This window comes from Acipenser ruthenus, chromosome 38, assembly GCF_902713425.1.
Source record: "Acipenser ruthenus chromosome 38, fAciRut3.2 maternal haplotype, whole genome shotgun sequence".
NCBI classification, from domain to species: domain Eukaryota; kingdom Metazoa; phylum Chordata; class Actinopteri; order Acipenseriformes; family Acipenseridae; genus Acipenser; species Acipenser ruthenus.
Window position 1 is genome coordinate 3,943,715 of NC_081226.1, and position 22,246 is coordinate 3,965,960.

Below are 22,246 nucleotides of genomic sequence, written 5' to 3' on the forward strand. Positions count from 1 at the left end.
ATCCAATCGAAAATTTGTGGCACGACTTGAAGATTGCTGTCCATCAACGCTCCCCAAGGAACTTGACAGAGCTTGAACAGTTTTGTAAAGAAAAATGGTCAAATATTGCCAAATCTAGGTGTGCAAAGTTAGTACAGACCTATCCCCACATACTCACAGCTGTAATTGCTGCCAAAGGTGCTTCCACAAAGTATTAACTCAGGGGGGTGGAAACTTATCCAATTATGACCTTTCATTTTTATATTTTTAATATATAATTTTGTTCTCAATAAAAACTTTTTCTCCTTAACAGTGTGGAGTATGGTGTGTAGATAAGTGGAAAAAAACCCTCATTTAAATGCATGAAACTCTGAGGCACCGACACAACAAAATGTGAAAAAAATTCAAGGGGGTGTAGACTTTCTATAGGCACTGTATATTTATTGGTGTTTAGGTGGTGGTTGGCAGGGATGGGGTTAATTCCTCCCAGCCAAAAACATATGAGAATGTGGCTGGAGGCTTAATTAGATAATCGCTAATTATTGATTAATTAGATCCCATAAAAGAAGAGCCCAGGGCTCCATTTGGGGAGAGGAGTTTGGTGAATGTACACTGTCTTTTGTTACGGTGGTTCTGCACATAGAGTTCAGTGAAGGCTCTGCCCAGCCTGAACAGTATTATTGTGCCTTTTTGTTTGTATTTTTGTGTTATTTTTCTTTATTAAAGTTTGCTTTGGCGCTTGTACTGCAGTTTCCTGGCTTCTGCGTCTCTGTCTTGCTGTTACATTTGTTTAGAGATCTTTGTGTAGGTGAACCCGCAAATCAAGACTCACACCAGTGAGGCAATTCACAAGAGCAATACCAGAATTGCAAATCTAAGAATAAAATGTCATTTCCATCCTCCTTGGTCATTGTGGTCGTGGTTTCAGCTTGGTCATTTTTTCTCCTGTGAAACAAACAGGAAACTTGCAACAAGACAGTCACTTCTGCATTTTCATCAGTGCGGATTTGTATTTTAACAGATAAGCTGCACATTTCATTTGAAACTAACAATGAAGAATTTGCGAGCTTCATGTCTGTGTTTCTTGTTACTCGGCTGGAGAGCCGGGTGTGGTAAGTAATTATTATTCTTTTTAAATATTAATATATAAGATCAGCTTTCACCAGCAGCGGTCTGTTCAAATTAAAGGTGTGTATTAAAGCATAGACACGCCTGGGAAGAGGTCCATAGCTGAGTTCAAAACTCAGGGCAATAAGGCTTGTGAAAATGAAAGCAAGGTGGATATTTTAATTCAGGGTGTGCTGAGGATCGTACTCGGAATTGCTTTTAAGAAGTATTTAGCAGCAGGTATTAACTAAATCCATGCTTTGATGTGTTGATTAAAACAAGTTCCAATCCCAGGTAATGGGATAATTGCAGAATTCAGGTATACAAAAGGGGCAGCCTCTCCACTAGTCAGGGCAGAGTTCCTGGGACTGGGAATGCACCTGAGCAGGTATACATTGCTTCAGAAGATCACAGAGCAAGTACCTGTGGGCGGCACGGATCATTCACAGACTTGACTTCGGTCCAATATTGTTGTAGATACGAGCGCTTCTCCCTGGAACCTGTAAATACATTTTGTAAATGGTCATCTGTATTTAAAGGGGCAGTACCAACTTTTCATTTGTTGAACCAGTTTTTGTTTTGTTTATTTGTAAATAAATTTCAGTTACCCCTTCACCTGAAACTGCTCTCTCCGTGTGTTATTTCGAGACTTTCCACGCTTACGTTAACATTGTTTGGATTATGCATCAAACTTATCAAACTGCTATTCGCAATTCAGTTATTGTAGTGCAATATTTCATTGCTAATAAAGATTACGGCTTACTGCTAATACTGTACTCCTATTACGCATGTAGTGTATGGAAAAGGGCAAATGATTTATACGTTTAGATGATTTTAAATGTGTCTACCTTTTAATTTTAGTTTCTAAACATCTATTTCAAAATTATATTAGTCGTCTGAGGCTAGATATAGTGAATGTTCATGGTAAACCACGTCAATGAATACATTAATAGCCTAAGTAAAGACACAGACAAAGTTCAGTGAAAGTCACGCATGCATATATCTCAAAGGGGCAGAATTCAGCACGACACCAGCAGCAGGGCTCGCCACTCCAGCTGCTTCAGCCACGCCCACACCAGCTCTCAAGCTGCCAATCTTTACTCCAGCATCCGCCTCTAGTTGTGGATCCTCTTCTGCTTCAGTAGTTCATCACCACTCTCTCTCTCCTCAACTGAGACGCAATATTATTGAAGGTAAAGATGTTAATTTGGTCTCTATACTTATTGCAACCTCAGAATTTCTGGATCAAAGTGTAGTTGACTGTGGAGATTTGTCTGTTACTCAAAAATCTTGGAATCCTCAACTGTGTAAAAATTGCATTTTCTGTTTTTCGCAATGTCCTTTGTGAAGTTTATGCTCACCGACGACAGGAACTGGACTCATATTTATCTGACATTGTTGATCTCTCGGTCAGATATGGCGGTATCATAAAGCTTTCTCAGTCAAAGCAGTTTCTCGGTTATCATAGGACAATACACAGATCGATTTGGTCTCAACCTGATCCTGATCTGTTTAATAGATTCTTCAGTGGTCTCCGTGCTAATGCTTGCAGAGTTTGTGCTTCCACCACCCATTCTACCACTCTGTGTCCAAAAGCAGCCTCCTCCTCTTCAGTCTCAAACTATTCTTCCCCTGCTCTCAACAACACTCCTTTTTTTAGGAACCGTGCATCTGCAGTTTCTCCTATTCATTCTTCAGCTCCGCCTGCTTTTTGAACAAGCAAAGATTCTCATGGAAGACCTATCAAATATTCCAGTGGCAGATAGCTGTGCAATATTTTAAATTCCTCATTCTGCATTTCCAAAGGATGCTGTTTTTTTACATATGTGCAGTTTGTGTGGTGATGCTCATTCACATTATTAATCATCTTCCATCTGCCCTCTTTCATCTAAATGGCATTCATCATTACTAACCGCCTCTACCCCCTTTATATCTCCTCCATCAGCCCCTCCAGCTGAAGCACTTTTAGAACTCAGGTCTCTCTTCTCAGCAGTCGGCACCCCCTCTCAGAGGAGAAAACCATCGGTCCAGTTCACTCTCTTGAGTTCCTAGGAATAACTTTGGATACTATTCGATTTGAAGCCTGACTGCCTCTCGATAAACTGGAACGCATTCTCTCTCATTCAATCCTTTAAGATCAACCATTCCATTTCTAAACTGAACATTCTTTCACTCCTGGGACATTTCAATTTTGCAATTTGCATCATTCCTCAAGGTAGGACATTTATTTCTCATCTTCTTGCTTTCTCTACTACAGCAAAAAATCTGAACTCACATTAATATTACATCTGAAGCTCAGAAAGACATTAGGATGTGGTCCTCTCTCCTACAGCACTGGATTGACATTGACTCTGACTTAATTTCTGCCCCTCACAACCTCTCACTTCATACAGATGCTTCTTCTATCAATTTTGGTGGAATTTTTCTTAATCAATAGTTCTTAGATAATGGCCTCCAGAAATCAAAAATCTTCCTCCTCAGCTTAAATCCACAGCCTTACTTGAGGTATTCCCTATTGCTATTGCAGCCTATCTTTGAGGCCCATTGTTGCAGAGAAGATCTATCTTAATCTTTTGCAACGTCTTCACCGGCTAGTTATCAATAATTTTATTTTGAAAGCCCAACACCTTCCAGGTATCACTAATGCTCTTTCTCATTTATCGATTGCTTAATTCAGACATCTGGCTCCCTCAGCTCAACCTTTCCCTCTACCCATTCCTCCATTCAGCAAACTGGTTTTCAACTAAGTTCATCCATTTGCAATCTTCTGTCTTCAGCTCAAGAGTATAGGTTCTTAAGTATTGAATTGATTAAGAATGCAAGGAGGACTGGAGATTGTGATATAATACAAAAAGAAGCTAAATTAATACATATGCTTCAAACTGAATCTCCTGGAGGTTTAAATGAGGAACTTTCATTGGTTGCATTTTCGTAATAGGACTGTTGCAGAAGAATTCATTGTAAAATAATTCATTGAAAACAACTTGTGTGTATTGTTTTATTGTAATGTTAACTCTTTCCCGTTAAGAACAAATGAATGAACTCATTGTAATAATCACCAATTCATTATATAAAACGTAATGAACTTTTTGATGAACTTTGTAATGAATTTAGTTTGAATACACACTGAGGAAGGCATCTAGCTAAAGACAGGGCTTGTTACCAGGAGGTTCCAGGTTCAATCCCAGACACTGACTTGCCGTGTGTGACCCTGAGCAAGTCACTTAACCTCCTTGTGCTCCATCGTTCGGATGAGTCCTAAAACCGAGGTGATATATATATAGAATATAGAAGTTAGAAATAATTTCAAAAAACATTTGCATTTTCATAATCAAGCAGACTTCTCTATGATTACGCACACGTGCAGGATTCGTAGCACAGTACGTACAGTAACGGTGTTAAGCAGCATCTGTTGTGTTGGAAAGAATGAAGGCTGCATTATGTTTCAGTTCAGAAGTAGTTTAATTGCATTTAGTATTGCATTGTGAGTTACTTCACAACTTGTAGATAAACTCGATCAATGTTCAATTGGTTCCGATTTCTGTATTTGTGTTGCTTTTAAATACACACAATATCAGTTCAGTTAAAGTCTTGTTTCAATTGTTCATCAAAGTAGCATTGTTTAGATTTGTTCCCAATGTTATTGGAAAAACATACTTAAACTATTCTTAAACTTGTGTCGACAAGATGAGTTAAAATTATTCTAAAACAGGGTTAGACTCCGACAGAAAATAGTGAGTGGACTCTATGGGTTTAACCAATGTTGAGCAATGGTGCACATGTTCCTACCCACAAGGGGTTTTGTGACCCCAGGCCCCAGTACCAGTGAAGTCAATTTTACACCTAAAAAGATGAAGACATTGATCTATAGATATTATTTGGGGAGTCAGGTCCATGAAAAATCATACTGTTAGTTGGATGGGAAAATCTTTATTTGCATTTAAATAATGATATTATGTGGAGAATGGAACTAAGTTTTAGGCTACCAATAATGAGTATAATAATTAGAATTAACAGTGGAGCATATGCTGTCACTGTTGGGTAGATTTTCTATGGAAGGTTCCCAGCCCAGAATAAAGAGACTCTCCCTCTCTAAACTAGGAGGGCTATCCTTGCCTCTTCTTGAGAAATATTATTTGGCTGCAAGGCTATCGGTGCTATACTGGATTTAAAAAATGTTAATGCGGGATGTACCCACCACATGAAACCATTTGGGAAAATAATCTGACTATTCACATCTCCTGGTCCCCCCAAGAAGTTGTTTAAACATTTTAAATAAATTGTATTTTGCATACCCTAAATGTCTGGTATAATGTTTACATTTTTTTTAGAATTAGACTATAATTTAAAACTGGAAAACAAAGACATTTCGTCCACAAAATAGAAAGTATGGCTTCAACACACTGCAGGACATGTCAGGATGGCACACTGTTATCCTTTGACACGCACAGTCAAGCACAATACAATAGCAAAGACTCTCAGTTCTTTCAAGTCCTCCAAATGACCACAATATAGCCTACACACTAATAGCATGCATCCAATTGAAGAAATATTATTGTTGCATGCCAAGCCAGATAGAATCTTCTACAAAATGTTCCACACTCTAATATCTAATACCAAAATATTTAAAACACAAAATAAAATATGATTAACATGTTTAGAGGATAAGGGCAGGACGGTTGGAAACATGTTAATACTATCAGAATGTCTTCATGTAAACTAATTGGTTTTTAAGTGATAAAAAATCGAGGGCGGTTCTGCCTTAAAATTCGATGTTTTAATCATTCAATTTAAATAATACTGGCTTAAAACGTAAAAAGAGCAACATGTGTACAAAGGTTAAAAACAAACAAAATCACCCGTCTCAACAGCACTCATTACAACAATACCGAATACCTAATGCCTTTCTGAACATAATAAAACATCACTAATGTTGGGCTGACGTGAAGGGCAGCCAGCTTTCTAACATCTTGTTTCTCGACAGTGAGATTCAACACTGATTCAGCTCCTCAGTCCCCATCTGCTGCGCGCTGAAGAGCTCCGTAGCCTATCTCATGGGACCGGACTCACTTCTGCATTAATATCAGAATCTTAAAGGTGCACAAGACAATGCAGTATCGTGCGGTGAGATCAGTGGTTGGGTAGGCACTGGCCAGTCTCACACCCCAATTTACATAGATTCGATTGGCAGGCTATAGAGAGCAGAATTCTAATTATTTATGCACGGTTGGGAACGAGACTGTTTGTTATTAACGCAGCTCAACGAAAACACCGATGTAATTACACGATTCAACCGACAGATGGCACTGAATTTTAATACCTACATTATTATTATTATTATTATTATTATTATTATTATTATTATTATTATTATTATTATTATTATTATTATTAGTTCTTTCTTAGCAGACGCCCTTATCCAGGGCGACTTACAATTGTTAAAAGATATCACATTATTTTTTTCACATACAATTACATTATTTTTTGCATATTAATCTGACCTCAGTGTCAAATTGATGGTTATTATTGTCCACAAAATATTGTACTGTAAAGCGTACACACTGATTTAATTCATACTGTTAGTGTTTTTATATAAATGCCCAAATCTACAGTTAACCTGTTACCGTTCTTTAAACATTTGCTCAACAATACCCGACAATTAAAATGAAAATAAATACTTGCACATACATATCTACTTGTATATGAAGTCCATCCTTCTCTACTTCAGGACGAAGATGTCCGTGACATTATTGTAGAATTGCTCTCTCTTGGCCTGAAGTTTTAAAAGTCTCCTTTTCAATGGAAATAAGCGCCAGGGGTGAGAGCCGCCCTTGATCGGACGATTCCGAGTATGGGTTTTGATCCGTTTAAGTTGACACACAACGTTTTTCATTTTAGGATCGGTTGATGTTAGACTTGCTAGCATAGCTTGGTTGGTTTGTTTAAGAGCGGTAACTCAAGGACACGCCCCAAAGGCAGGGAAGGTCTGTGCCTTTCCAAGAGTTGTTCCCACAGCATTTTTTTCCGCAAGAACGCATGCGTCGATATTAAATGTGCAATGGAATTAGTGTAGTCACGTGACACAGTTAAGGCAGCGACGCGCTGTTCTTTTTTTCTCACTCATTGCTGAAACTATATGGAACGCGCTTGCGCGACTGAGTAGCGCGGCTTACGGTCAAGTTCAATGGTAGGGAAAGGCAGAGCGCATCGCTGCCTCTCGTCTTTGCATCGAATGTTGTATATTACCAAAAAAAAATCCACTGTGCAGAAATGCGTTGTGACAACGAAAGGTAATGAACAGTCATACACAATTTAATATATAATATTACAAGGGGGGTGGACACTTATCCAACCAAGCTATTTCAGTTTTTATTTTTAATTCATTTTCTACAAATTTCTAAAATATTTTTTTCACTTGGAAGTTGTGGGGTAGGATATGAATTTAATTCCAGTCTACAAGGAAACAAAAGGTGAACATTTTGAAAATGGGTGTAGACTTTCTATAGGCACTGTATATATATATGTATATATATATATATATATATATATATATATATATATATATATATATATATATATATATATATACATTGTTATTATTTATTTCTTAGAAGATACCCTTATCCAGGGCAACTTACATTGTTATAAGATATCACATTATTTTTACATACAATTAAATTATTATTTACACACAATTACCCATTTATACAGTTGGGCTTTTACTGGAGCAATCTAGGTAAAGTACCTTGCTCAAGGGTACAGCAGCAGTGTCCCCCACCGGGGACTGAACCCACGACCCTCCAGTCAGGAGTCCAGAGCCCTAACCACTACTCCACACTGCTGCCCTAGTATTGTATTATATTGCAAGCATTGTAAAGCACAGAGAGGCAGGGTAAAGAAAATTAATAAATATGACAAAACAAGGGCAAACTATGTTAATGCATAATAGTATAACCATGGGAGAAAACAGTAGTGGTAGTAGTAGTAGTAATGGTACTATTCTTCTCCTTCTCCTTCTAGGTTTTGAGCGGTACTTGTCTCTGGGAGAGACTGTTACCCTGCCTTGTGCAGGATTCCAGAAATATGAAAACTCTTTCATTCATTGGATCTTTAGTCAAAGACCTGAAATATATTCTGAGCTGGCCTCGGATGGGAAGATTACAGTCAAACAGCCAGAGAGAGCTGCAAGACTGGAGGTGCTGCCTGACTCGTCTCTGCGGATACACCACCTGCACAAAGAGGATGCGGGCCGGTATGACTGTGAACAAAATATAAATGGGTACTTTCATTCAGGAGGAACTCCTGTTGTTCTGATCCTGCTCACCAGTAAGTGTGTTGTAGTGTTTAAAGTAGCTATTAGTGGCATTAGAACCAGTTATATTACCATAGCTCGTGTATCATACACACACATACGCATTTTACTAATCTGCAACAATAGTTCTGCAACATAATAAAAATATAACAAAGTGTAATAAAGCACAGTGAAAGCATGGTCAAGTATCCCATAGTAACAGCACATCAGAGTGTAATAAAGCACAGTGAAAGCATGGTCAAGTTTTCCATAGTAACAGCACAGCAGAGTGTGATAAAGTACAGTGAAAGCATAGGTTGGCATTTTAAAGAGATGTTTGGTAAATCATTTAACATAGTTAACGAAAGCAAAATGCCTAGTGATAGAAAAAAGCATGGAATATTAAAAACAAAACAAATATTACCGTGCAACCAGAAGTCTTTAATCTGTACGTTGGGACTGGCAGACTTGTTTCTATTCAGACATCATGGGAAGCCATGCTGTTGAAGAGTGTGCATGTGTGATAGGGTTGACAGGAGTTAGTGTATCGTGCATCCTAACTTTCTTGGATCTTTTGAAGAAACTCATTGGTAGGTGTCACTTGATGTGCAAGTAAAGTTCTAGCAGCTAAATCAAAACAGCTTTTATTTGAGATGAAGGCACAGTCTGAAAGCGCTCTTTCTATACAGATATGTTAACGTGGCACATATGTTGAGCTATTTTTATACCGGTGGTCTTTAATACCAGAAAAAGTTGCATCAAAATCTTAACATTGTTTTTCCTTTTCAGTTACAGCTGACCCAGTTAGAGACTTAAAGAGAGGCACCGCTTTAGCTCTACAGTGCGCCCTGGTGTGTAATGGTGGTATTGCAGACTGCAGGTCAGTTACTGACAATGTTGAACTGACCTGGGTGGATGATGAAGGCACAGCCCTGCAGGGAGACAGGTTCAAGATCACTTCCTACAGAACACATTCCACTCTGTCCCTGGAGCTGCAGAAATCAGACCACAACAGGAGATGGAGATGTGACCTAACTGAGGGGGGTGCAGTAAAGGCTTCGCATAGCTACACCACTACACTTACAGGTATTATTCATATCATTGCTTAGTGTTTGTGGCTAATATAATAAATAACCCAATAAGCATGACCTGCAGTGCACTTTCCACTGTATAGGTCTCACTGGCTGTTTTGAGGCTGTAATAACAGGTGGCAAAAAGAGTGTTTTTTATTATTTTGTTTTGTTTCTTTTTAATTCTCCTTCAAACAATAACAACATCATTGCAAGTGTCCTCTGTGGGTCATAGCACATCACAGGACTTTGCTGTTTTCACCTTCGTCCATCACACACCAGTTTCTGCTGGCTCTGATTCAGGGTTGCTCTTAATTCATTTTCCCTGCCGGTGTGAGCAGCAGTGTGTGTGGCAATCGTGTAAGAACATTGCAAAAAGAACACTGGCTGTTCTGGGTGTTTCTGTGCTGTTATGTGTTGTGTTATTTTATTACGCAGTTAGTTGTGTATTTAAAATATTTATCATTCTTCATTTGCTTTTATATGTCTGCTATGTCTTTTCATCAGCCATTTCTCTCCGTATCTTTCTTTATCTATTTTCTTTTTCAATTTATGACCCTTGCTCTTGCGTATCATTCTATTCATCATACTGCCCCTTCCTCTCTATCTCCAATCCCTTGTGTCTTCTTATATTCCCTCTCCACTCATCCTCTACTGGCCGGCTTGTTATGCCTTCTCTTCACTCTCCTTCCTCCCGTGCTGCTCCTTCTCTTCACTCTTCTTCCTCCTGTGCTCACTCCTTCTCTTCACTGTCCATCCTCCCGTGCTATTCCTTCTCTTCACTCTCCTTCCTCCCGTGTTCACTCCTTCTCTTCACTCTCCTTCCTCCCGTGCTCGCTCCTTCGCTTCACTCTCCTTCCTCCCATGCTTGTTCCTTCTCTTCACTCTCCTTCCTCCCGTGCTGCTCCTTCTCTTCACTCTCCTTCCTCCCGTGCTCGCTCCTTCTCTTCACTCTCCTTCCTCCTGTGCTCGCTCCTTCTCTTCACTCTTCTTCCTCCCGTGCTGCTCCTTCTCTTCACTCTCCTTCCTCCCGTGCTGCTCCTTCTCTTCACTCTCCTTCCTCCCGTGCTGCTCCTTCTCTTCGCTCTCCTTCCTCCCGTGCTGCTCCTTCCTCCCGTGCTGCTCCTTCTCTTCACTCTCCTTCCTCCCGTGCTCGCTCCTTCTCTTCACTCTCCTTCCTCCCGTGCTGCTCCTTCTCTTCACTCTCCTTCCTCCCGTGCTGCTCCTTCTCTTCACTCTCCTTCCTCCCGTGCTGCTCCTTCTTTTCACTCTCCTTCCTCCCGTGCTCGCTCCTTCTCTTCACTCTCCTTCCTCCCGTGCTGCTCCTTCTCTTCACTCTCCTTCCTCCCGTGCTCGCTCCTTCTCTTCACTCTCCTTCCTCCTGTGCTGCTCCTTCTCATCACTCTCCTTCCTCCCGTGCTGCTCCTTCTTTTCACTCTCCTTCCTCCCGTGCTCGCTCCTTCTCTTCACTCTCCTTCCTCCCGTGCTGCTTCTTCTCTTCACTCTCCTTCCTCCCGTGCTGCTTCTTCTCTTCACTCTGCTTCCTCCCGTGCTGCTCCTTCTCTTCACTCTCCTTCCTCCCGTGCTGCTCCTTCTCTTCACTCTCCTTCCTCCCATGTTCGCTCCTTCTCTTCACTCTCCTTCCTCCCGTGCTCACTCCTTCTCTTCACTCTCCTTCCTCCCGTGCTGCTCCTTCTCTTCACTCTCCTTCCTCACGTGCTGCTCCTTCACTTCACTCTCCTTCCTCCCATGTTCGCTCCTTCTCTTCACTCTCCTTCCTCCCGTGCTGCTCCTTCTCTTCACTCTCCTTCCTCCCATGTTCGCTCCTTCTCTTCTCTCCTTCCTCCCGTGCTCACTCCTTCTCTTCACTCTCCTTCCTCCCGTGCTGCTCCTTCTCTTCACTCACCTTCCTCCCGTGCTGCTCCTTCTCTTCACTCTCCTTCCTCCCATGTTCGCTCCTTCTCTTCACTCTCCTTCCTCCCGTGCTCACTCTTTCTCTTCACTCTCCTTCCTCCCGTGCTCGCTCCTTCTCTTCACTCTCCTTCCTCCCGTGCTCGCTCCTTCTCTTCACTCTCCTTCCTCCCGTGCTGCTCCTTCTCTTCACTCTCCTTCCTCCCGTGCTGCTCCTTCTCTTCACTCTCCTTCCTCCCGTGCTGCTCCTTCTCTTCACTCTCCTTCCTCCCGTGCTGCTCCTTCTCTTCACTCTCCTTCCTCCCGTGCTGCTCCTTCTCTTCACTCTCCTTCCTCCCGTGCTCGCTCCTTCTCTTCACTCTCCTTCCTCCCGTGCTGCTCCTTCTTTTCTCTCTCCTTCCTTCCGTGCTGCTCCTTCTCTTCACTCTCCTTCCTCCCGTGCTGCTCCTTCTCTTCGCTCTCCTTCCTCCCGTGTTCACTCCTTCTTTTCACTCTCCTTCCTCCCGTACTGCTCCTTCTCTTCACTCTCCTTCCTCCCGTGCTGCTCCTTCTCTTCACTCTCCTTCCTCCCGTGCTCGCTCCTTCTCTTCACTCTCCTTCTTCCCGTGCTAGCTCCTTCTCTTCGCTCTCCTTCCTCCCGTGCTGTTCCTTCTCTTCACTCTCCTTCCTCCCATGCTCGCTCCTTCTCTTCACTCTCCTTCCTCCCGTGCTGCTCCTTCTCTTCACTCTCCTTCCTCCCGTGCTGCTCCTTCTCTTCACTCTCCTTCCTCCCGTGCTGCTCCTTCTCTTCACTCTCCTTCCTCCCGTGCTCGCTCCTTCTCTTCACTCTCCTTCCTCCCGTGCTGCTCCTTCTCTTCACTCTCCTTCCTCCCGTGCTGCTCCTTCTCTTTACTCTCCTTCCTCTCGTGCTGCTCCTTCTCTTCACTCTCCTTCCTCCCGTGCTGCTCCTTCTCTTCACTCTCCTTCCTCCCGTGCTGCTCCTTCTCTTCACTCTTCCTCCCGCGCTGCTCCTTCTCTTCACTCTCCTTCCTCCCGTGCTGCTCCTTCTCTTCACTCTCCTTCCTCCCGTGCTGCTCCTTCTCTTTACTCTCCATCCTCCCGTGCTTTTCCTTCTCTTCACTCTCCTTCCCCCCGTGTTCACTCCTTCTCTTCACTCTCCTTCCTCCCGTGCTGCTCCTTCTTTTCACTCTCCTTCCTCCTGTGCTCACTCCTTCTCTTCACTCTCCTTCATCCCGTGCTGCTCCTTCTCTTCACTCTTCCTCCCGCGCTGCTCCTTCTCTTCACTCTCCTTCCTCCCGTGCTGCTCCTTCTCTTCACTCTCCTTCCTCCCGTGCTGCTCCTTCTCTTCACTCTTCCTCCCGCGCTGCTCCTTCTCTTCACTCTCCTTCCTCCCGTGCTGCTCCTTCTCTTCACTCTCCTTCTTCCCGTGCTGCTCCTTCTCTTCACTCTCCATCCTCCCATGCTGCTTCTTCTCTTTACTCTCCATCCTCCCGTGCTTTTCCTTCTCTTCACTCTCCTTCCCCCCGTGTTCACTCCTTCTCTTCACTCTCCTTCCTCCCGTGCTGCTCCTTCTTTTCACTCTCCTTCCTCCTGTGCTCACTCCTTCTCTTCACTCTCCTTCCCCCTGTGTTCACTCCTTCTCTTCACTCTCCTTCATCCCGTGCTGCTCCTTCTCTTCACTCTCCTTCCTCCCGTGCTCGCTCCTTCTCTTCACTCTCCTTCCTCCCGTGCTGCTCCTTCTCTTCACTCTCCTTCCTCCCGTGCTGCTCCTTCTCTTCACTCTCCTTCCTCCCGTGCTGCTCCTTCTCTTCACTCTCCTTCCTCCCGTGCTGCTCCTTCTCTTCACTCTCCTTCCTCCCGTGCTGCTCCTTCTCTTCACTCTTCCTCCCGCGCTGCTTCTTCTCTTCACTCTCCTTCCTCCCGTGCTGCTCCTTCTCTTCACTCTCCTTCCTCCCGTCTGCTCCTTCTCTTTACTCTCCATCCCCCCGTGCTTTTCCTTCTCTTCACTCTCCTTCCCCCCGTGTTCACTCCTTCTCTTCACTCTCCTTCCTCCCGTGCTGCTCCTTCTTTTCACTCTCCTTCCTCCTGTGCTCACTCCTTCTCTTCACTCTCCTTCATCCCGTGCTGCTCCTTCTCTTCACTCTTCCTCCCGCGCTGCTCCTTCTCTTCACTCTCCTTCCTCCCGTGCTGCTCCTTCTCTTCACTCTCCTTCCTCCCGTGCTGCTCCTTCTCTTCACTCTTCCTCCCGCGCTGCTCCTTCTCTTCACTCTCCTTCCTCCCGTGCTGCTCCTTCTCTTCACTCTCCTTCTTCCCGTGCTGCTCCTTCTCTTCACTCTCCATCCTCCCATGCTGCTCCTTCTCTTTACTCTCCATCCTCCCGTGCTTTTCCTTCTCTTCACTCTCCTTCCCCCCGTGTTCACTCCTTCTCTTCACTCTCCTTCCTCCCGTGCTGCTCCTTCTTTTCACTCTCCTTCCTCCTGTGCTCACTCCTTCTCTTCACTCTCCTTCCCCCTGTGTTCACTCCTTCTCTTCACTCTCCTTCATCCCGTGCTGCTCCTTCTCTTCACTCTCCTTCCTCCCGTGCTGCTCCTTCTCTTCACTCTCCTTCCTCCCGTGCTGCTTCTTCTCTTCACTCTCCTTCCTCCCGTGCTCACTCCTTCTCTTCACTCTCCTTCCTCCCGTGCTGCTCCTTCTCTTCACTCTCCTTCCTCCCGTGCTCGCTCCTTCTCTTCGCTCTCCTTCCTCCCGTGCTTGCTCCTTCTCTTCACTCTCCTTTTTTTACTGCCTGTAACATATATATTGCTGTATTGTTTCATTTATGCAAGTTGATTTGGATAAGTGTCTGCTAAATAATGAAATAATAATAATAAGTTTGAAAGAAACATATGTTATAGCAAACATGGATGTTTGCTTTAAAACTATATATATATATATATATATATAGTGAAAAAACACACCCACTCAGGTTTTTTTCCCCCTTTAAAACAGACCCAGGACACAGGAAATTGAGGTTTTTAAGCGCTGACACGCTATATATATTTTTTTTAATAAACACAAACACAAAAACAAAATAAACAAAACAAACACCTTGCTCTTTTCTTGAGCACTAAACTAAAACACCAAACAGGAACCTAAACTATTAACAGGACAGCTGAGCTGTTTACCTGTTGCCAAAGAAAACAAAACAAACACAAAGTTATACCACTCACTCACTCGCTCACTCACTCACTCACTCACTCACTCACTCACTCTCTCGCTCGCTCACTCACTCGCTCACTCACTCACTCTCTCGCTCGCTCACTCACTCGCTCGCTCACTCACTCACTCGCTCGCTCACTCACTCACTCGCTCACTCACTCACTCACTCTCTCGCTCACTCGCTCACTCACTCACTCGCTCACTCACTCTCTCGCTCGCTCACTCACTCGCTCACTCGCTCACTCGCTCGCTCGCTCACTCACTCACTCGCTCGCTCACTCGCTCGCTCACTCACTCGCTCGCTCGCTCACTCACTCTCGCTCACTCACTCGCTCGCTCACTCACTCACTCGCTCGCTCGCTCACTCGCTCGCTCGCTCTCTCGCTCACTCGCTCGCTCACTCGCTCACTCGCTCACTCGCTCACTCGCTCATTCGCAAGCGGGCTCTTCACACAGCAGCCCCAAACAGACTGGCTGCTTTTCTTAAATACCCTGCACCTGGCTCTAATTTACAATGCTAGCCAGGTGCAGGGGATCATTACTAATTAAACCATTAAACAAATTAAATTAAACAATTAAAAAAATTAAAGCTGTTCCCTTCTGGGAGGTGTAGTCCTATTCCCCCAGGACTACACTATCTCACTATATATATATATATATATATATATATATATATATATATATATATATATATATATATATATATATATATATATAATGCTAACTTACCAGGTCTGTTCACCTGGAAAATAACATTGTCCCCACCCCTGCTGACTGCCAGGCTTTTCAGCCAGAAGATACTGCTGAGAAGTGACACAGTAACAAACTTCCTAAAAAGTAAAGCAAACTGAGAACTTCCTTGAACCTACAGTCGTTTAGTACCAGAGATCATGTTTTAAATTGAAAACACATGTTTGCTAAGACATGTGCTTCTTTCAAAACTGCACATGTGTAGACCTGTGTAGAGAGTGCTCACCAGCAGCTATAGAATTACTTTGTCAGCATCCTCTGTACATACTTAGCATTTGCAACCTTTTTGTATCCCAAGATTAGTAGGAATGCAACTATGTTATATATTTGAACACTTGTTTTTTTATATACTCTGTTGTATTCAGCTGTTACAAACTAAGTATGTAACTTGCATGTACTGTATGTGATGTGAAACAGCATGTTTAGTAGGATTGTTTGGAGCTGCCGAAAAAGTTTTTTGGAAACACACCAGGGTATTTATTTATATACAGACTTCAAGCGCCTCAAAGTAATTTACTGGAGGCTGTGTGGTCCAGTGGTTAAAGAAAAGGGTTCAAATCCCAGCTCACTTAATGACTCACTGTGTGACCCTGAGCAAGTCATCTCCTTGTGTTCTGTCTTTTGGGTGAGATGTTGTAAGTGACTCTGCAGCTCATGCATAGTTCACCCTAGTCTCTGTAAGTCACCTTGGATAAAGGCATCTGATAAATAAACAGATAATAATGAGCTAAATCAGTTGTGCTGTTTTTATTTCCCACAGGTGAAGATGTGTACTCCACTGTGGGAGGATTCATTCACTTCCCCTGTGCAAAGACTGCTCAGCCAGAGGCAGGGCAGAAATTAATTTGGTCCTTTCAGAGATCTGGGACCACGAGTTGGAAGACTCTATTCACATTCCGACCCAGTGGGAATGTACTCACCAATGCTGAAGAGGTAGACAAGAACAGACTGGCAATGGCAGTCAATACTTCCTTGCTGATCCGCAGTGTCCAGACAGCAGACAGTGGGCTCTATCGGTGTTCACAGCACAAGGATTCTAACCTTCAGAAACACCTTCAGGTGTTGGCTCTGAACGTACTCTCTGGTAAGTCTGGTCAATATGTTCCTGTTTAATGCAGATGAGAGGTGCGTTCAAGTCTGGTATCTCAAGTCCAGGTTCAACGTTTCTGGTTATTTTGTCCTTTATATTTCCTGGATTGTGCTGCAGGGATGAAGCACTACCCTATCAAGACCCCTGTCTGGGGGGTGTAGGGGGGTGGGGGGTGGATTCCCCCACAGCTCACACCCCCTTACTTATTTAATGCACATCTTGGCAGCCTGGCAGTTCCCCTCTTTGGATATAAATGACTTTAATGAGTCATCCCTCGAGAGCATCCCGGAATGCATTCTCCATTTACAACCAGGGTGGAACAATGGGTGTTTGCTCTTCGTTATAAACGGGCTATTGAAACAGTGACTGCAATGGGATTGAATCGCTCACACCAAGATATGTAGTCTGAGTGGGTAAAAACTAGGTAATAATCCTGCATTGCTTTTATCGTTTTGATATGGACTGTATGTGTTTGTTTTCCAGGGAGTGCTGACCGGATCTCACCCTTGCAGGCAGGCTCCAATGCCACCCTGACATGCTCCTTGACCTGTGGGTTTGTATGTCCACCAGCCAAGCTGCTCTGGAGTGACAGTAATGGAAGCAGCCTGCAGGGCGGCGCTAGAGAGGGTTTTCTGATCCGCTCGAACATCACCAGCTCCCAGCTGTTTGTCACTGGCCTGCAGAGCTCTGAGCAGATCAGGTGCAGTGTGGAGGAGGATGGGAAGCAGAGCGTCTACCTGCAGTATCTCATTCAAGTAACTGCACCAGGTGGATTATTATTTTCTTTATACTAGATACTTTGCTCAGTATGTTATCGTGGAAGGGTGGTGGGTAGTTCACTGACACACAGGAGACACAGAGGTAATTGGGAACACTGCACAGGTGCCCAGTTTTATTATGGGTAGGTAATTTCTTTTCAGCCCGCAGAGGGCACTGTTGTCTGTGGTCTGCCTTACCAGCGATGGTACAGACAGAGCCATAACTATACCGGGAGCAGTACAGAATACAGGTGCTCAAACACAAGAATAATCAAAAGGCGAAAGGAACAGGGAAAATAAAGCACAATAAACAAAACTACAAATAAAAGGTGCTGCGCTCGGCAGCTTCCCCCAACCGGCCCGGGTCTCTGTACTACACTCACGGCTCCCTCAACCTGCTATACAAATGTTTATCGGGGCTGCCCAAGGTTTTCCCCGCTACCATGAATTCTTTTTCTTTTCTTTTTCTTTTCTTTTCATTGGGATTTCCGTCCCTGTAGTTCTCGATCCTGGACCAGAGCTTCCGTATGCTCAGTACGTCTCAGAGGGCAGACCTGAGGGAACAGCAGAATGTTATCTTATAGGGCCAGCAATCCCCCCCAAGAAACGCCTCTCAGCCGCTCAGAGAGAAGGAAAGCCTGCACACCCACTCTCCCACCTCTCCATTTCACTGTCATGACTGACAGGCGAATATTGACGGGCTGCTGCCCTCTTCCTGCAGTACTTCGAACACATCAGAAGAGTCAGTACAGTTATAAAGAGAGATTTATTACACACTGAGCCATGCATCATTTGCAAAAGAGAAGCAGGAAATGTGTTAACAATTTACAGTTTATTTATTCAACAAGATTTTACCCATTTACCTGTTATCTTTACAACAGACACCAATAACTTGAATTCCAGGGTCAATCTGAACATGAGTGGCCTAATGATAATGAACTGTGAAAAAATGTAATAAACTAACAGACACCCAGACAGAATGATACTGTAGTGTCAAACTGAACAGGATCGCAAGACACTGTCTGTCTGAAGCTTTAATAAAACAAAACTATAAAAAAATTAGTAAACTAACACAGAAACCCAGACAGAATGACATTGTTATTATTATTTGTTTATTTAGCAGACACCTTTATCCAAGGCGACTTACAGAGACTAGGGTGTGTGAACTATGTATCAGCTGCAGAGTCACTTACAACTACGTCTCACCGGAAAGACGGAGCACAAGGAGGTTAAGTGACTTGCTCAGGGTCACACAATAAGTCAGTGGCAGAGGTGGGATTCAAACCAGGGACCTCCTGGTTGCAAGCCCTTTTCTTTAACCACTGGACCACACAGCCTCCACACAGCCTTGTGTCAGACGAAACAGCATTGTGTGGGCACTGTCTGTCTGCTAAAGCTGGTGCTTTAATGAAACTAAACTCCAGGAGAATGTCGTTAAACAAACAGCAAAAAGGGGTTATACTGTATCGCTAAACCAAACGGGTGGGGGCGAGCTGTCTGTCTGTCTGTCTGCAGCTCTAATGGACTGATTGTTTTTCTCTCACTCCTCAAAGAAAATCTGGTATTGATTGCAACAGCTTCAGCAGCGGCCATCGCTCTCCTCATAGTTTTGATCCTCGCAGTTACGTTCTGTATTTGGAAGAGGAAGAGAACAGATTCAGGTACGGCTCTTTATTGAATAACTGGCTCAAGTCCTGCTGCCATCGATTTCTTCAGCAATCCCTCTTCACAAAATACAAGCTAAAGGAACATCTCTTCTTCCTTTCACAGATAACCACGTCCAGGATGAAGAATTAACGAAGGAGTCTGTCAGTGAGATTCCTGCTCAGGTTACGGTAAGAACAGGATGTGTCAATGAGTAGTAGTATTGTATTAATAGTTTCATAATCACAAACCTGTTTGTTAATGGTGATAGTGCATCCTAATACCACAAGTTTGAATATATCAAGCAGTATTGCACTTGCCATTAGCCTCATATTGACGGTTGATCCAGCTCATCAAATGGTTCTTTCTAAAGGATTACCCTAAAGCAGTTCCTCCAGTCCTTCTGTGTGCATCCCTTCACACTGTGAGCCTCACCTCCCGCTTCTCTCTTGTGAACCACAGGGGGGCGCCGGGGAGAACTACTCCAGCATTCAGTTCAACAACGAGGGAAGAGGACCTGAAAGGAGACAGGTTCCGGCGGAGGAAAACAACGGCATCATTTACTCTGCAATCAAATGATCGACAGACCCCGGCTGCTCTCGCTATTACAGCATTAAGACATCTGGTGGCGCTGTGTGCCAAGAAATTGTTCCGCTTTGTTTGGTTCATGATTATTTTTAAGGTATCATCTCTGCAGTGCATTGTGGGATTGTCGTACTGGGTCCCAGAGTTAGGTTTAATGAAAGGTCTTGTTTAAGTGGCAAATCAGTTACATTTGCTAGTTTTGCAACATATTTTCATTGCTATTCATTATTGATTGGTACTCAATTGTAAAGGTGAGGGAAGGGCAGCTTTTCTTGTTCTGAAATGAACACATTAATAAATAGGTGTGTTTTGATTAATTTAATACCTGCTGGCAATACGAGCCCCAGCACACCCCAAGTTTGTTAGTTTATATTCTTTCTTCAGAGCGTTAAACGTTCCTTCAAGTTTTGTGAATGGGGATCAAAAGGCCATTTTATATATAAAAAATATCTATTTGGAGTAGTTTTATATTTTCATGATTTTTATATTTTAACTTCTATAAAAGTGGGTGTATGTGTTAAATGTTAATTTTTTTTTTTTTTTTTAAATAATAATGAATACTTATATTATTATGAATAGAACTTAAAATAAGTTATACTGCATGTTGCTTGAATTGTTTTCTAAATAATGCATCTCTGCTGCAGAGTGTAGTGTGAGGATAATTTACTATTTGTATTCAGTGTTCATTCATTCCAGATATTAGATATTAATATAGAATCAGATACCCTCAGTTAGTGTGCGTGTCAGCATGTGTGTGTTTTTTTTAAAGCATTCATTTTGCTACTGTATTCTAGCCGGGAACTCCATTGAGACGTAGTTTATGTGATGTAAGCTCACACACCTTTCCTAAATAAAGATTTCAAGCTATCCCAGCAACTACACTAGACTCCTCTGTCTGTCTGTCTGTCTGTCTGTCTGTCTGTTTGTTTGTTTGTCTGTTTGTTTGTTTCCACTGTACCTTTCCTCCTTTTGGTGTTGTTATCAGTGAAACAGGTTTTCAAAATTGAGTTGAAAGAGAAAAAAAGAGGATGGGGGTGTTTTTCAGAATTGAAAGTTAAACAGTGAGATAGAGACAAACCAGAGAGAGAGAGAGCACGTACCCAGAGAATAGCATCTTCACCTGAGAGGAGGGGGGGTGGGGGGGGGTACACAGGGGATAGCACCTTCACCTGAGAGGAGGGGGGGGGGTACACAGGGGATAGCACCTTCACTTGAGAGGAGGGAGGGGGGGTACACAGGGGAAAGCACCTTCACCTGAGAGGAGGGGGGGTACACAGGGGATAGCACCTTCACCTGAGAGGAGGGAGGGGTACACAGGGGATAGCACATTCACCTGAGAGGAGGGAGGGGGGGGTACACAGGGGATAGCACCTTCACCTGAGAGGAGGGGGAAAACACAGGGGATAGCACCTTCACCTGAGAGGAGGAGGGGGGGTACACAAGGGATAGCACCTTCACCTGAGAGGAGGGGGGGTACACAGGGGATAGCACATTCACCTGAGAGGAGGGAGGGGTACACAGGGGATAGCACCTTCACCTGAGAGGAGGGAGGGGTACACAGGGGATAGCACCTTCACCTGAGAGGAGGGGGGGGGGTACACAGGGGATAGCATCTTCACCTGAGAGGAGGGGGGGTACACAGGGGATAGCACATTCACCTGAGAGGAGGGGGGGTACACAGGGGAAAGCACCTTCACCTGAGAGGAGGGGGGGTACACAGGGGATAGCACCTTCACCTGAGAGGAGGGAGGGGGGGTACACAGGGGATAGCACCTTCACCTGAGAGGAGGGGGGGTACACAGGGGATAGCACCTTCACCTGAGAGGAGGGGGGGGGGTACACAGGGGATAGCACCTTCACCTGAGAGGAGGGGGGGTACACAGGGGATAGCACCTTCACTTGAGAGGAGGGAGGGGGGGTACACAGGCGAAAGCACCTTCACCTGAGAGGAGGGGGGTACACAGGGGATAGCACCTTCACCTGAGAGGAGGGAGGGGTACACAGGGGATAGCACCTTCACCTGAGAGGAGGGGGAAAACACAGGGGATAGCACCTTCACTTGAGAGGAGGGAGGGGGGGTACACAGGGGAAAGCACCTTCACCTGAGAGGAGGGGGGGTACACAGGGGATAGCACCTTCACCTGAGAGGAGGGAGGGGTACACAGGGGATAGCACCTTCACCTGAGAGGAGGGGGAAAACACAGGGGATAGCACCTTCACTTGAGAGGAGGGAGGGGGGGTACACAGGGGAAAGCACCTTCACCTGAGAGGAGGGGGGGTACACAGGGGATAGCACCTTCACCTGAGAGGAGGGAGGGGTACACAGGGGATAGCACCTTCACCTGAGAGGAGGGGGGGGGGGGTACACAGGGGATAGCACCTTCACCTGAGAGGAGGGGGGGTACACAGGGGATAGCACATACACCTGAGAGGAGGGAGGGGTACACAGGGGATAGCACCTTCACCTGAGAGGAGGGAGGGGTACACAGGGGATAGCACCTTCACCTGAGAGGAGGGGGGGGGGGTACACAGGGGATAGCATCTTCACCTGAGAGGAGGGGGGGTACACAGGGGATAGCACATTCACCTGAGAGGAGGGGGGGTACACAGGGGAAAGCACCTTCACCTGAGAGGAGGGGGGGTACACAGGGGATAGCACCTTCACCTGAGAGGAGGGAGGGGGGGTACACAGGGGATAGCACCTTCACCTGAGAGGAGGGGGGGTACACAGGGGATAGCACCTTCACCTGAGAGGAGGGGGGGGGTACACAGGGGATAGCACCTTCACCTGAGAGGAGGGGGGGTACACAGGGGATAGCACCTTCACTTGAGAGGAGGGAGGGGGGGTACACAGGCGAAAGCA

At 44.5% G+C, this 22,246-nt stretch overlaps 1 protein-coding gene and 1 long non-coding RNA gene across 4 annotated transcripts; one reads left to right on the forward strand and one right to left on the reverse strand.

Moving 5' to 3' along the window:
* The first annotated feature begins 990 nt into the window (after nucleotides 1-990).
* Nucleotides 991-20,408, forward strand: LOC117433675 (uncharacterized). 3 transcript variants are annotated; one of them, XM_059009200.1, is made up of 8 exons: nucleotides 991-1,091; nucleotides 8,107-8,412; nucleotides 9,167-9,463; nucleotides 16,067-16,390; nucleotides 16,880-17,164; nucleotides 18,708-18,815; nucleotides 18,925-18,989; nucleotides 19,261-19,397. In XM_059009200.1, exons 1-8 carry the CDS (start codon nucleotides 1,031-1,033, stop codon nucleotides 19,375-19,377), a joined length of 1,563 nt encoding a protein of 520 aa, XP_058865183.1. In that variant the 5' UTR covers nucleotides 991-1,030; the 3' UTR covers nucleotides 19,378-19,397. The 3 variants fall into 3 exon arrangements, with proteins under 3 accessions (XP_058865183.1, XP_058865184.1, XP_058865185.1); XM_059009201.1 differs by lacking the exon at nucleotides 18,708-18,815; XM_059009202.1 differs by lacking the exons at nucleotides 18,708-18,815; nucleotides 18,925-18,989 and having other exon boundaries at nucleotides 19,261-20,408.
* On the reverse strand, nucleotides 17,258-19,299 carry LOC131707084 (uncharacterized). The gene is made up of 2 exons (XR_009310962.1): nucleotides 19,234-19,299; nucleotides 17,258-18,783 (listed from the first exon to the last, which is right to left on the reverse strand). It is a non-coding gene; the product is annotated as an uncharacterized LOC131707084 (long non-coding RNA).
* Nucleotides 20,409-22,246: the final 1,838 nt, after the last annotated feature.

Coding starts and splice junctions, on each gene's coding strand:
- LOC117433675 (XM_059009200.1), top strand. CDS start 1,031: ATGAAGAATTTGCGAGCTTCATGTCTGTGTTTCTTGTTACTCGGCTGG. Junction 16,391..16,879: donor GGCTCTGAACGTACTCTCTG/GTAAGTCTGGTC, acceptor TTTGTTTTCCAG/GGAGTGCTGACCGGATCTCA. Junction 17,165..18,707: donor CATTCAAGTAACTGCACCAG/GTGGATTATTAT, acceptor CACTCCTCAAAG/AAAATCTGGTATTGATTGCA.